At 54.3% G+C, this 12,156-nt stretch overlaps 1 protein-coding gene across 7 annotated transcripts in view; it reads right to left on the bottom strand.

The window, feature by feature from the left end:
- CAPN15 (calpain 15) overlaps positions 1-11,027 on the bottom strand; it is a 57,559-nt gene extending 46,532 nt beyond the window's left edge. For 2 of the 7 annotated variants that reach the window (XM_030284691.4, XM_030284690.4), the window contains exons 1-4: positions 10,007-11,027; positions 4,385-4,766; positions 4,116-4,293; positions 1,441-1,481 (exon numbers count right to left, since the gene is read on the bottom strand). Coding sequence is in view for 2 of the 7 variants with exons in the window: in XM_072935593.1 (XP_072791694.1) it covers positions 4,116-4,293; positions 4,390-4,412 (201 nt within the window). In the remaining 5 variants the exon portion in view is untranslated. Of the gene's footprint in view, positions 1-1,440; positions 1,482-4,115; positions 4,297-4,384; positions 4,767-10,006 lie in introns of all 7 variants that reach the window. The other 5 variants (XM_030284695.4, XM_030284699.4, XM_072935593.1 and 2 more) reach the window with 3 other exon arrangements.
- Positions 11,028-12,156: the final 1,129 nt, after the last annotated feature.

Raw genomic sequence — 12,156 nt, 5'->3', positions numbered from 1 at the left:
GAGAGAGGGGATTACACAGATCTGAAAGGGCAATCAGCATCTTAATCACAAGCTGGAGGGAGAAAAAGAGGAGAAGCAGGAAGGATTTTTCAAAATAAGGGTTAACGTCAAACCTCATCTCCACTGACAACTGCAAAGCAGTTTCGGAACAAGCGTGAAAATGGCAACAAGGGCACTGCTGCAGAAGGGTCTGAGTGCACACACGTTGTGAAAACCCACACAAGGAAATCCCTCCAAACTCAGTGCTCTATTAAGTCAATTAACACTGCTCCATTGAAGTGCAACGAGCCGCGTGTATCCCGCAATTCCCGGCCAATTGTGGGGGACTCCAGAGCTCAGCGCGGTGTGGGTGGGCTGGCAGGGCCCTCTCAGCACCAGCAGCAGCAAGGAAATGTCACAGAGAGACTCACAGAGGAAGGAACAAAACAACACAAGCCACAGCATCCAATCCCGGGAAGCTTTACCAGTAGATCTCATTTCCAGATCTTTTCCTCCCCGTGTTTATAATCCTTGCAGCGGAGTTCTGCCATCCTACTCAGCTCACAGGCTGCCCCAGCTACAAAAGATGTCAGGCTGAAAAATCACCTCGACAGACTGCCTGCTGAGACCAGTTGCATTATAAAAACAGGAAGCTCTTGCCTGCCTGCTCCCAATATGCTGTGAATTGAATGGGAAGGAGCATACGCAGGGATGCTTTGCAAGAAGAGCACACACATGGGACTCTTGCCAGGAAAAATGCATCTTGAGTAACACATGTGCTCTTAGTTTCGTCTTTTTTCAGAAAGGTTTAACTACACTCTGAGCTACCCAGCAGCAATAAACCACTTTTTTCCCCTCTTTCTCACTTACAGTAGAGTGTTGCTTGGTAAACAGCAGATCTTCCTGTCTGAGGCTCTGCCAGCCTGTGCTGAACAGAACTGTTGTTATTGCACATTCACAGCTAGAGATAAACATGAATAAGAACCACGAGTAAGAGCCAGGCACTGGTTCTTCAATACACTGCTTTATCAGGTTCCCCTTGATTCAAATATTTCTGACACCTCTCCCTCCTGAAGGGGCAAGGTGGCACAAGTAGCAAGGACAAACATTAAAAAAGAAGACAGAAATGACACCAGCGCATAAAGTGCTCTTCTGTACTCACTAACATTTACAAACTATGCAGCTCACAGCTCCACCTGCACTTGAAACACTCAAAAGCACAAGGAAACAAATGGGTCCAGCCAACCCAGGCTGCCCAAATGAGAAAACAAAGCAGCACATTTCTCAGGACAAATCTCCATCCAGAGCCACAACTGCAGGACATAAAGGTTACAGAAACCAGGAAAGGAAAAAAATGTGCAAGTCATCATCTCATCTGCAAGCTAACACTCTGCAAGGACACAGGCACAACAAAGCAACCCAGGAAAAGTGGACACTGGAAGTGTCAGGAGGGTTTCTAACCTTTCCAAGAGCAGATCTCTGGATCAGCTGCTCCAGAAGCACTGGGGGAAAAAAACACAGCATGAGTTCCAACAATTAGCTCTTGGACAAGTTCATGGCCTGCATGAGATGACTGCCTGTCTTCAGCAGCATGGAACTGGACTTGATGACCCATTAAGTTCCTTCCTCCCAATCACTCAGCAACCCAAATTCATAGAGGCCCAGACATAGCACAAACACGAGGTCATTCCCAAAAGGACACCAGGGATTGTATCTTTAGATCATGCTAAGTTGACAGGTAAGCAGATGAAGGGCTGGCCACTGCAGAAGGGAGGGGAAGAGAACTGCAGCAAGAAACAGTCTCATAGCCAGTGAAAACTCAGGGCACAGACTTGGAAAGCAAAGCCTGAGGGACAGGAGGTGGAGATGTCCCCTGAGCACACTGTCCCCAGACACTCCAGTCACAGCTTTAATTCTAACACAGATTAGACAGACAGTAAATATATCATCTCCCCAAGACACATCCAGTTACATCCCTTCTTAGAGATAGCTCCAGTCCTCACTGCAGTGTCCTGCCCAAGCCACACAGGCAGCAGCACCTGGCTGTCTCCTTCTGCCATTTTAATGCAATTTGGCCTTCCCTGGCATTCATCAAGTACCACGTCCCAATTTCCAACCAACTGGCCTAGATTTAAGCCAACACATCTCTAGCTGTGCCTCAGGCAAACACAGAGGTGGAAAAAGTCTGTCAGACAATGGTGCCATTTGGCATTTCCATCACAAACAACCAAGAGACAAAAGCACAAGAATTGCTGAGAGCTGCACAAGAGGCTCCTGCCTTCCCCAGAGCACAGGGAACCAGGAGAGAACAGGAAGCTGAGACAGACTCAGGGGGCAGAGAGGAAGTTCCTCATCTAGAATCAGAATGACACAATGCTTTGGGTTGGAGGGAACCTTAAAGCCCATCTCCTACCACCCCCTGCCACCTTCCACTATCCCAGGCTGCTCCAAGTTCCATCCAGCCTGGCCTTGAACACTTCCAGGGATGGGGCAACCACAGCTTCTCTGAGCAATAGGGAAGCACAGCTCAGCACAATCATTTAATGAGAAAGCACCACATTACTGCTCACCACCTCTCCACCTCCAGGTGACACCTGAAAAATACATCAATCCTTCTGCACACTGATGTGGCAGCCATGCCATTGCTTCTGTTAGGAGATCATACTGTATTGAGATTAGAGGTGAGGAATAACACCTGGTACAAGGAAGTGATACAAACAAAACGGTGCCTGAGACCACCACAACCCTCCCCTCTCCTCACCACAGTAATTTTACTGGCTCACTGTCCCATCACAAGTGGCTCCTCTTTAGCTACACCATGATAGGATGTAGGATGTGTTAATTACACACACCTTAAGCAATATTTTCTGGGAACAGTCATTTGAAGAAATACAATGGTCACATGAGGAAAAGGCTGTATTCTGAGAGGGCTGAAACGTAATGCAGGTGGTTTGAGTAATGGTGGAGCAAAGCCAGCCAGCCACGAGGGGTACCTCCAGCACAGGGAGGGAGCAGAGCTTTAACCAAAGGCTGCTGACTGCATCCGGAAACCAAAGGGCATATGGAGAGGAGATCATGTTACCGGAGTCATTCCCACATGCCTTGCAAGACACATCCACAGGCCTGAGCCTTGAGTGGCGCTGCAGACCCCCAGGCTCCCTCCAGCAGGCTCTTCTTGCTAAGACATGGCAAGGTCAGGCAACAGGAACAAGGGCAGGAGCTTTTGAAAGACATTCCAAGGCTGTATCAAAACAGATCCAAGAAAAGGAACGCCACCTCATCCCTCTCACCCAGTGGAAGAAGCTGTGGTGGAGATCTGGCCAACATCTGCCTGGTGACAGTCACCACTCAAACACCAGGGTGCTCATGGCCCAGCTTCACTGACCAAAGCTGTGAGAGGCTCCTGCAGGCCTTCTGCTGTGGCTGGACATCAACAACACACAAAGAGCCCAGCTACTCCATAAACAACCAGCCAGACCAGATGGGCCACCACACAGCAAGCACCAGTGTCCATCTGATTAATCTAAAGCCCCAACCTGGATGAGGCCATGTCAACCTGGATCATCTGAATCCAAGAACAACATCATCACATGCTGCAAATGCATCCTGACAGTCCAAGCTCAGACTGGCTTCCCACCCACCTCGTCCTGCCTCCACAGCCCAGGCTCTGAATGCCCAGGCTGAGAGCAGCCCAGCCACACAAGGCACAACAGTCACCTCTCTGTCCCAGTGGGCACTGCCACAGCTCTGTGGTTACTGCAGGCAAAGCTGTGCAGTTTCTTTGATTATTGCCCTGCCCTTGCACTGCCTCAAACACACCCTGAGACAGTCAGGCAGCTTCCACTGCTTAAGGTGCTGGAAGACCCCACACTTTCTCTTCCACTTTAACAGTTCCTTCTTCACCATGAGGTGGCCAGAGGACGTTAGTATCCCCACCCATTTGAGCACATAGCCTTCACACAGACAGCACAGAAACACTCAAAAGAGGAATTCAAACAAGGAAGAAAGACAAGAACAAGAGGCATGAGAGACACGAAGCAGGGTAACTGTGCTCACAAACCAGAGAGAGAAGGTCTCCTTCCTTCCAGCCCCTCCCAGCCCAGCCCAGTGCCAGCTGAGTCGGAAAAGCCTCTCACCCAACACAATTCCTGCTTGGCAGGTCCAGTGCCAGTCGCTGCAGGGTCAGCCTGGTGTCCCTGGTCCTGAACGGCCACTGCTGGCACCCGCTGAGTGGCCCGGCTGGAGAAGCATGCTAGAAGGTCCCTGCACCGAGCACTGGGAGCACACCAAGGAAGGAGCAGCTGCTGTCCCAAGCTGCTGGACAGAGAGTGAAAAAAGGCACATAAGAATAGATGACTGCTGAGACTCCAGGCCCATCAGCATGGCATCAGCAGAGACAACCAACCTCACATTTTTGGTCCCTCAATCAGCATCCCCTTGGACTCCAGCTCGCAGAGCTTCCCGTGACATCCAGCTGGAGCTTGGTCCTCCCAGGAGACAGCTTTTGGGTCAGCTCAGACTCTTCACTCGTGCTCTCAGAACCTTTGGCTGCGACTTTATAGTTCCGTGCCCACCACTGGCCTCCCTCCCTGCCGGGCGCTGCTGCTCAGCATCCTGGTGGGAGCTGCCATCAGAGCAGGGAAGGGCACACCTCGGGAGCACAGCGGGATGGAGCAGAGCAGGATCGTATGGAGGAGGACTCTGGACAGCTCTCGACAATTAGCAACAGGGCAGGATCTCCCGAGGGGCCGGATGGGAACGCAGCGATGTCTGGCGGGGCACGCTGCCTGAATGTTCAAATACAGAAACAGATGTTAATTACTCTGCATAGCCAGGACATCATTACCAGCTACATCTCCTGGAGATTCTGAAGTACAAATTCCTCTGATTATGCCAAACATGCCCATCCCACCCCCAGAAGCCATGACGTTTGAGTAGTTGCCTCGGCAAATCTCCCTCCTCTGAAATATTTCCCCTTCCTCCTTCATATTCTCTGCTCTCAAAACAACCTGCTTTAATGAAATTCCTGCTTTGGGAAAGTGCTGTCTCCTTTGGGATGGGCTTGTAGCAGATGAAGGCAACAAGAACCTTTGTCCCTGTGTGTCTGGCTCTCCAGCACACTCTCACTTCCTCTGTTTTAGGTTGGGGAAGGAGGACAAAAATAAGGGTTCAGCTGGCACCATGTGATCAGTGAGCCTCTTTAGCAGCATGGCAGAGTAAGAGACCCTGTTCTGCCCCCTCATCTTGCTCACCATCGACACAGCCACACCATCAGATGCAGTGTGATACCCCTGGGGTAGGTGATGATGAGCTCACAAAAAGCTTTTCTCTTCCAGCACTCCCCAACTCTGACAATTCCAGGCAGGGGGAAGAAGATGCCCTGTGGTGAACACCTGGACAGGTGCTGCTAACAGAACCAGAGCAGCAGAGGGTGGGTGTAGAGAATGGACCAGGAACACCACTCAGGACCAGTAATGAGTAAATAAGGGACTGATTCAGGAACCTTCAGGTTCAAAAGGACCACCCTGATCTTTTTAGCCCAAGGGTCTTGGCAGCTACACAGGAATTCCAGACCCACAGCACCTCCAAGGCACTGGCTGAGCTGCTCCCTCACTGAAAGGCTGGATATTCACGGCAGCTAATGAGGCAATGAGACCAACACCAGCAGACAGAGCACCCCCCAGGTGCCACATCACATCATTATCCTTGCACATTCCATGGGATAGGAAGGGAAAGCACTCAGCACCCAGCAGCTCAAAACAGACCTGCTGGGCAGGGCTGGAATTCCGAGGACTTCCTGAGCTCTGCCTGCTGGCCAGAGTCTGCAGGAAGCAGCCTGACAAGGGGCAAGCTGGAGAGCACCATCTCGACCACATCAGTGCTGCAGCCTCTGTGGATTGTGGATGGCCACAGCAGAGGACAAAGCTCAGCATACAAAGACCCTAGTGCTGTGTTCCCACTTCCACAAGCCAGCACAAACACAGAGGATTTGCTGCCAGCAAAGTTGTCCATGAGTAACTTTCTCTGCAAACTTCTTTGTTACAGGAGCAGAAGGACACGAGTTGGGAAGCTGCCTGTGATATCTTCAGTAAACTGAAATCACCAGGCCTGGGACTGGGGACAAGATGATGAAGAGGAAACTTTGGTGCCACTAGAAGCATCACATTACAAATGCAGCTGGGCAGCATCACTGGAGGACAACAGATTTTTGTAAGGTCTTGGTCCCTATTTCACCAAATTAAGAATACAGTGATAGCCCTGAGGATTGGCAAGGGTTGCTCACACAAGGGCTGGGACAGGACACCAGCTCAGTCCCCTGACACAGTGTCACTGTCACCATCCTTGATGCTGAGCCTGCTCAGGCCCACAGCATTTCCTACAAAAGGGGCTGCACTGCAGGAACAGAAAAGCTCTTTCTTTTTTTATGAACACTCATTAGAGTTTACATCGTTGGCAAAGTGTGGAGGCACGCATTTGTGGAGGAACAGAGATATGGTTCCAACACTGGTTTTAATGTGCAAGCCTAAAGACTCGGCTTCAGTTTTTAGAAATCAAACTTGATCATCTCAAGCTGGCAAAAATAGCCCCATGTTCCCTTGAGTTATTTTCTTTTCAAATAGGCAGGGTACAGCACAATAGGAAATATCAGCAGTTATGTATTCAACCTCCAGAAACCCAATAGGCCAATTCCAGCAACCCACGGCAGCTTTCCAATCCTGCCTGATCTATTTGCTGGAGTTAGTCTGAAAAGCAGGCTGCCCCCGAGCCATTCAGCAAACTCCACGTCCCGCTAATTACATCAATATAAATGTATTATCTTGGCTGTCAAACAAGGACTGCCTGAACAGGACAAGGCTCTGCCATGGAAATGCAGGAAAACAATTGCTCTTTCTGCTGGTGACACATTTCTCTGGATCCTATTTCCTTGCCAGGGCCCCCCCTTCTCCCTTCTGCCCAGGCATCAGGGCACCAGCGTTTCTTTCTTCCAGTGCAAGAGGAAATGGCACACAAAACCCCTCCTCATCCTTTGAGCAATTGAACACAAATGAATTTTGGGAACACCACCGGCATTTCCTATCAGCCAACCTGAGAGCTGCCAGCACACAGGGAAGGGAGCTGTGAGGGCAAGAGTTAAATGTTTCTCGTGAGCAGGGAGCAGCTCTTCTGCCTCTCTTGGCTTCCTCAGCTGCCATTGCTAAACGCAAGGCAAGTGTCAACACTCCAAACAGCAAATGTGACAGAAATTCGGAGCAGCCTGCTCCTCCCTGCCCAGCTGGGTGACTGTGGCCTGGAGAGGAGGGAGCCTCTCAGGAAGGTTCCAACAGCAAGCAGCAAGGTTGAGGCAAACACAGGCAGATGCAGAGGCTTCCAGGGAGCAGGGAGGCAGCTCGCTGCACTCCAGAGAGTGGGATTATGACGGAAAATGAGGAGGAAGCCACTGACTCACCTGGCCCATCCACATAAGCAGCTTTCCCACCAAAGGCTGCACTGAGTGTGATCTTGATCAGAGCCCCAAGTTCCAGCAAATCGGGGGCTCACAAGGTTCTCCCCAGCTCTGGGCACTGGGAGAAAATCATGGTGGCAGGACACTGGGTTAACACACAATGTCCAAATATGCCTCCTCTGACCACAGGCAGCCACAATCCCTCACTCCAGCTTCCCTCTGCTTCATAAACACGCCACTTGGAGGAATGCCACAGGGTCTGGTTCTTCCCAGACCCCTCTGCTCCCAGGAAGGGTCAGAACAAAGCCAAAAAAAAAAACCAACAAGCCCACTCATTCAGATGAAGTGGGAAGATGGGAGGAAAACAGGATTTCTCTACCTAGGAGCAGCTGATGATTCCACCAGCAGGATCAACACGACCATGGACACAGGGCACAGTCTGAGTCTCTCTCTAGGTCTCACATACAGCTAGTGAAAACTTGGAAAGCCCCAACAAAACCTTTGGGACAGAGGAGAGCAACATGTTTTCCACGAGTTAAAGCCAACTTCACTCAGCTGGCTGAGGGAACACCAGGGCTGTGGCCACTTCCCTCTGCAAAACCAGAGGAATTCTGAGCAAAGATAAAGGGTGCCCAGAGCAAAGATAAGGGGTGAGCAAGGAGAGTGAGGGGTAATCAGTGCATCTGCTGAGGGCATCCAGGCTCCTCTATGGTGTCACCCAGCCCTTCCACCACCACGAGACAGCTCCGAGTCTGGGCATGATGCCTGACCTTTTTTACGTGCAACTTTAGCACTTTTGGGCTGTTTTCCAGTATTTATTCTGATTCAGGAGACACCGCACCTGGCCCACGCCTCCAGTTCGCTTATGCACCAAGTCATCAGGCTGGAGGAGGTTGCTCTCCCTCCTGCCAGAACAACTGGGCTTAGCAAACCCAGCCAGTCACATCCAACCTTCAAAGGCCTCTCCAGCCATTCAACCCCTCCCGGGAAGAGAGCAATGTTGGGTCTTGCCTTCAACTGTTAAAGCCTTGGACACAAACTGAAGCTGATGCAACTTGAAATGAATTAATATCTCCACACACATAAAACCAGGGTAATTTGAATTATGCCTTGGACAGGTTATGCTCAGACAGAGCTCAGCCCTGCTCTGGTGCACTCAGGGGCACGAGCCAAACTGTTCAGCAGGATCTCAAAAAAATGGCCAGAAAAGGCCACCAGCAGACTCTCAGAGTCACAGGCAGCCAGTCTGTGACCTCAGGTCTGCTCCAGTTTATGGAAGAGGGGAGCCCTGAAGCACAAGTCCCTCGAGTCCCAGGTGACAATGTGCAAAGCATGGCAAGATCTCTGCATTCAGAGCCACAGCCTGGGATATGCACCCCTCATCTCCACCTTGGCTCCCTCCAAACACCTCTCCAGTCTCCATCAGCTCTTCACTGACTCACAGCAGTGCAGCACTGTCCTGCAACAGTGCCCCAGGCCATGTGCAGTGAGCAATTCCCACATAACCTTCTGACCGACCATGAGAACCCACCCAGCCACATCCCGGGCCTGCAGGCCTAGGGAGCGCCAAGCTTCACTGAGATTCCCAGCTTGGAGGAAACAGTGACATTTCAAACACAACGTTCACATTATCCCATCTCCTTCAACAGGCCCACGGATGATCACCCTGAACAGTTGTTTCCTACCGCCTGGGGGATGTACCCCAGAAGCAGGGAAAGGAGAGAGCTCAGTAAATGGAGAGGCTGGCAAGTACAGAGCTTTTTCCATCTTCAAAGACTTCTGTATCGAGGACCTGGAGGCTGAGATACTTCAACTGCAGCTGAGCTGACAAGCAGCAAAATCCAGGAGTCTTGGTGAGACACTGGGACCCAACAGCCTTAGGATGTAAAAGACCCAAGGATAAGAGACAGCCAAGTGATTCTAAAGGGCAAACTCGCAGAGGCTTGAGAAACTCTGCGTAAAACCCCGCTCAGCCCCAGCACGAGTGTCTAAGCTGGAGGTGAGAGTGAAGAACTGCAGGACAGGCAGCCCGGGGTGCTGGGGGCTCTGCCGTGCTCCAGCCCGGAGCACTCGGCGGTGCCGCAAGCGAGGCTCCCGAGCCCGCGGGAGGAGCCGGCAGCTGCGATCTCGCCTCGCCGGGAGCAAGGCGAAGGCAGGTCGGGCACTGCAGCCTAACGCGGGCAGTCACGGAGCCTCCCCGTCGCCCCCGGCTGCTGCACGACGCTCAAGCCCGTTAAAACCCCTCCGGCTGTGCGGCCGGGCCGCGGCGCCAGTGGGACCCCCGCCGCCGCCAGCTCTCTCCAAAGCCCCGGGCAAAGCACCCCGGCCGCCGCACAGCCCCGAGCCGGGACCTCGGCACCTCGGCACCGCCCGCCCCCAGGGCCGCCCGGCCTCCAGCCCCCCACCGGCAACAGGTGGTGCGGGGCGGCCCGGGGGCGGCCGGGCCCAGCGGCGCCTCCGGCCGGGAGAGCCCCGAGCGACCCCCGGCGCGGGCGGGAGCCGCGGCCCGCGGGGCTGCGGCGGGAGGCCCCGGGCGGCCGGCATGTCCCCGCTCCCTTCCCCCGCGCCCCCGTCGCCGCTCACCTGGGGGTGGACGCGCCGTGTTGCCGCTCCGTCCCCCCGGCCCCGCGCGTTCCCCCGGGCGGAGCAGCTCGCACCCGCTCCGGCCGCCCTGCCGGCCCTTCCTCCCGCCCGCCCTACGCCGCCGCCGTGGCGCAGCGCCCCGTCCCGGCCGCGGGCGTGCGGCGCGGAGACAGCGCAGGGACCGTCGTGAATAGCGCGGCGGGACTACGAGCCCCGAGGGGCGCCGCGCGCAGGAAGCGGAAAGCGGCGGCCGAGCGGGGCACCAGGGCCGGCGGTGCGGGGCCGGGACAGGCTCGGGGGAGCCCCGGGAGGCGGCGGTGGTTCGGGGCCGAGGGACCGGCGAGCTCGGGGCGCGCGGAGGGCGCGGGCCGCAGCGGCCGGTGAGGGGCGGCGGGCGCTGTGCTGTGGGCGAGGACTACGACTCCCAGCGTGCCTTGCGGCCCGTAGATAGCGCCGACCCCCGGCCAGGGGTCGCAGCGCAGGCGGCGCTGCGCTCGGGGGCGGCGGTGCTGCCCGGGCTGAGGGTCCCGGAGGGGCCTGGGGGGCCTGGCGTGTTCCGGGGATCCCGTGGCTCCGCTCGTCCGCGGTTCGGGAAAGGCGGGTGCGTGAGCCTGAGCCCTCACACGAAGGCTCCTTGCGCCCCCGAGCGCCCCCGGCCGCTCCCCTGGAAAGCGCCGCCGTGAGGGGACGGAGGATCCGGGCGTTCCCTGCGCGGATCAGAGCCCGCGGCGGAGCCAACCCGGGCAGAAGCCGCTCGTCATTACAGCTCTTAATGACCTGGCGGCACGTGAAGCGGAGGCGGGGCCGGCGGGATCTGCTCGGCGCTGCGGGCGATGTGCGGCCGCGGTTCGGCGTGGGGCCGCGGCCCTCGGGCCGCTGCGGGTGGGGCCGGCACCCGCCAGCCTCGGAGTGCACACCCGCATCCCGAGCCAGCCCAAGGCCGGACTCACCGGGTTAAGAAGCACCTTCAAACCCTCCCACCGCGCAGAGATGAGAGCTGGGAGCAGTTCGTGCAGCACCTGCTGCACTCTCCGTGCTGGGCTGCTCCCTCCCAGAGCGACGAGCGAAGATGGGGAGAGGGTCCCACATGAGACCCAGCCCAGCTCGTCCAGCACACCCTGATGGAAAATCAGTGGTCGTTGTTCCAGCAAAAGCAGCATCATTTAAGCCACCAGTCTTGGAGGGGGATAAATGGCTGATAAGTGAAACTCCACACTTGCTAAAGGCTGTTGGACCCTCCCCAAAGGGCACTCCAGACTTTCTCTGTGGGCAGTTGAGGGGTGCTGAAATAGCAAATTTTCATGAGACTTCCTATAGGACAATGCAGGACCAAAAGCTGATGAAGAGCTTGGGCTTCCCTTCATCCCTCTGTAAAATGTGACTGTGAGTCGTATCAATGCATTTATTTGCAGGCAGATCTTTTCTAGAGGCTGCAGACACAGTTCTGCTACTGTTCTTCGGGGTGGGCCAGGGGAGGAGCAGCCCCATGCTGCCCTCACTCACAGATGGCATTCCTGGTCTGGAGAAAGGCCTGCTGAAAGGTGAGGGCAATTTAACCTGTTCTGCCCTGAGCAAACCTCATCATAGAAAACAATCATTTTCAAGCATTGTAACTCTACACTGACTGTTCTCCTGCTTCTCTTCCACCTGCCATGCCTCCTAAAATGACCATTCCATGGCTTCTCCTAGAGCTGCCTGGGCTGCCTGGGCCATCCCGAGCTTTTTTTGACCATACAAACCTTGGTTTCCTCCAGCTGCAAAGGTTCTCCCCCACCCACCAGCACTTCCCAAATCTGACAGAGGAGAGTGTCAGCCAGCTCTCCCTGATGCCTTGTGAAGGCTGCCCTGGATCAGAGACTAGACAGAGCTAAAGCATAAAGTAGGGATTTATTAGGATGCCTAAATGGATCCACCTTGGGAAGCACAAGAACCCAGCCAGGGCTACACCCTAGCTCATGTAGATGAACCAAAATGGTTGGTTAACATCAGCTACAAAATAGTTATCTTGGGTTAATCACAAATTATGAACCCAAGATAAACCAAAATGGTCACAAAATGCATGACCAGTCATGGGGTGTCTCACTTTTATATAAGTTCTGGTCCATTTGCATATTGGAGTTAATTGTCCAATTACAGCTTTAGCTTATGAA

This window comes from Taeniopygia guttata, chromosome 14 (assembly GCF_048771995.1).
Source record: "Taeniopygia guttata chromosome 14, bTaeGut7.mat, whole genome shotgun sequence".
Lineage (NCBI taxonomy): Eukaryota > Metazoa > Chordata > Aves > Passeriformes > Estrildidae > Taeniopygia > Taeniopygia guttata.
Note: the sequence above shows the minus strand (reverse complement) of the source record. Positions and strands in the feature narration are given on the sequence as shown.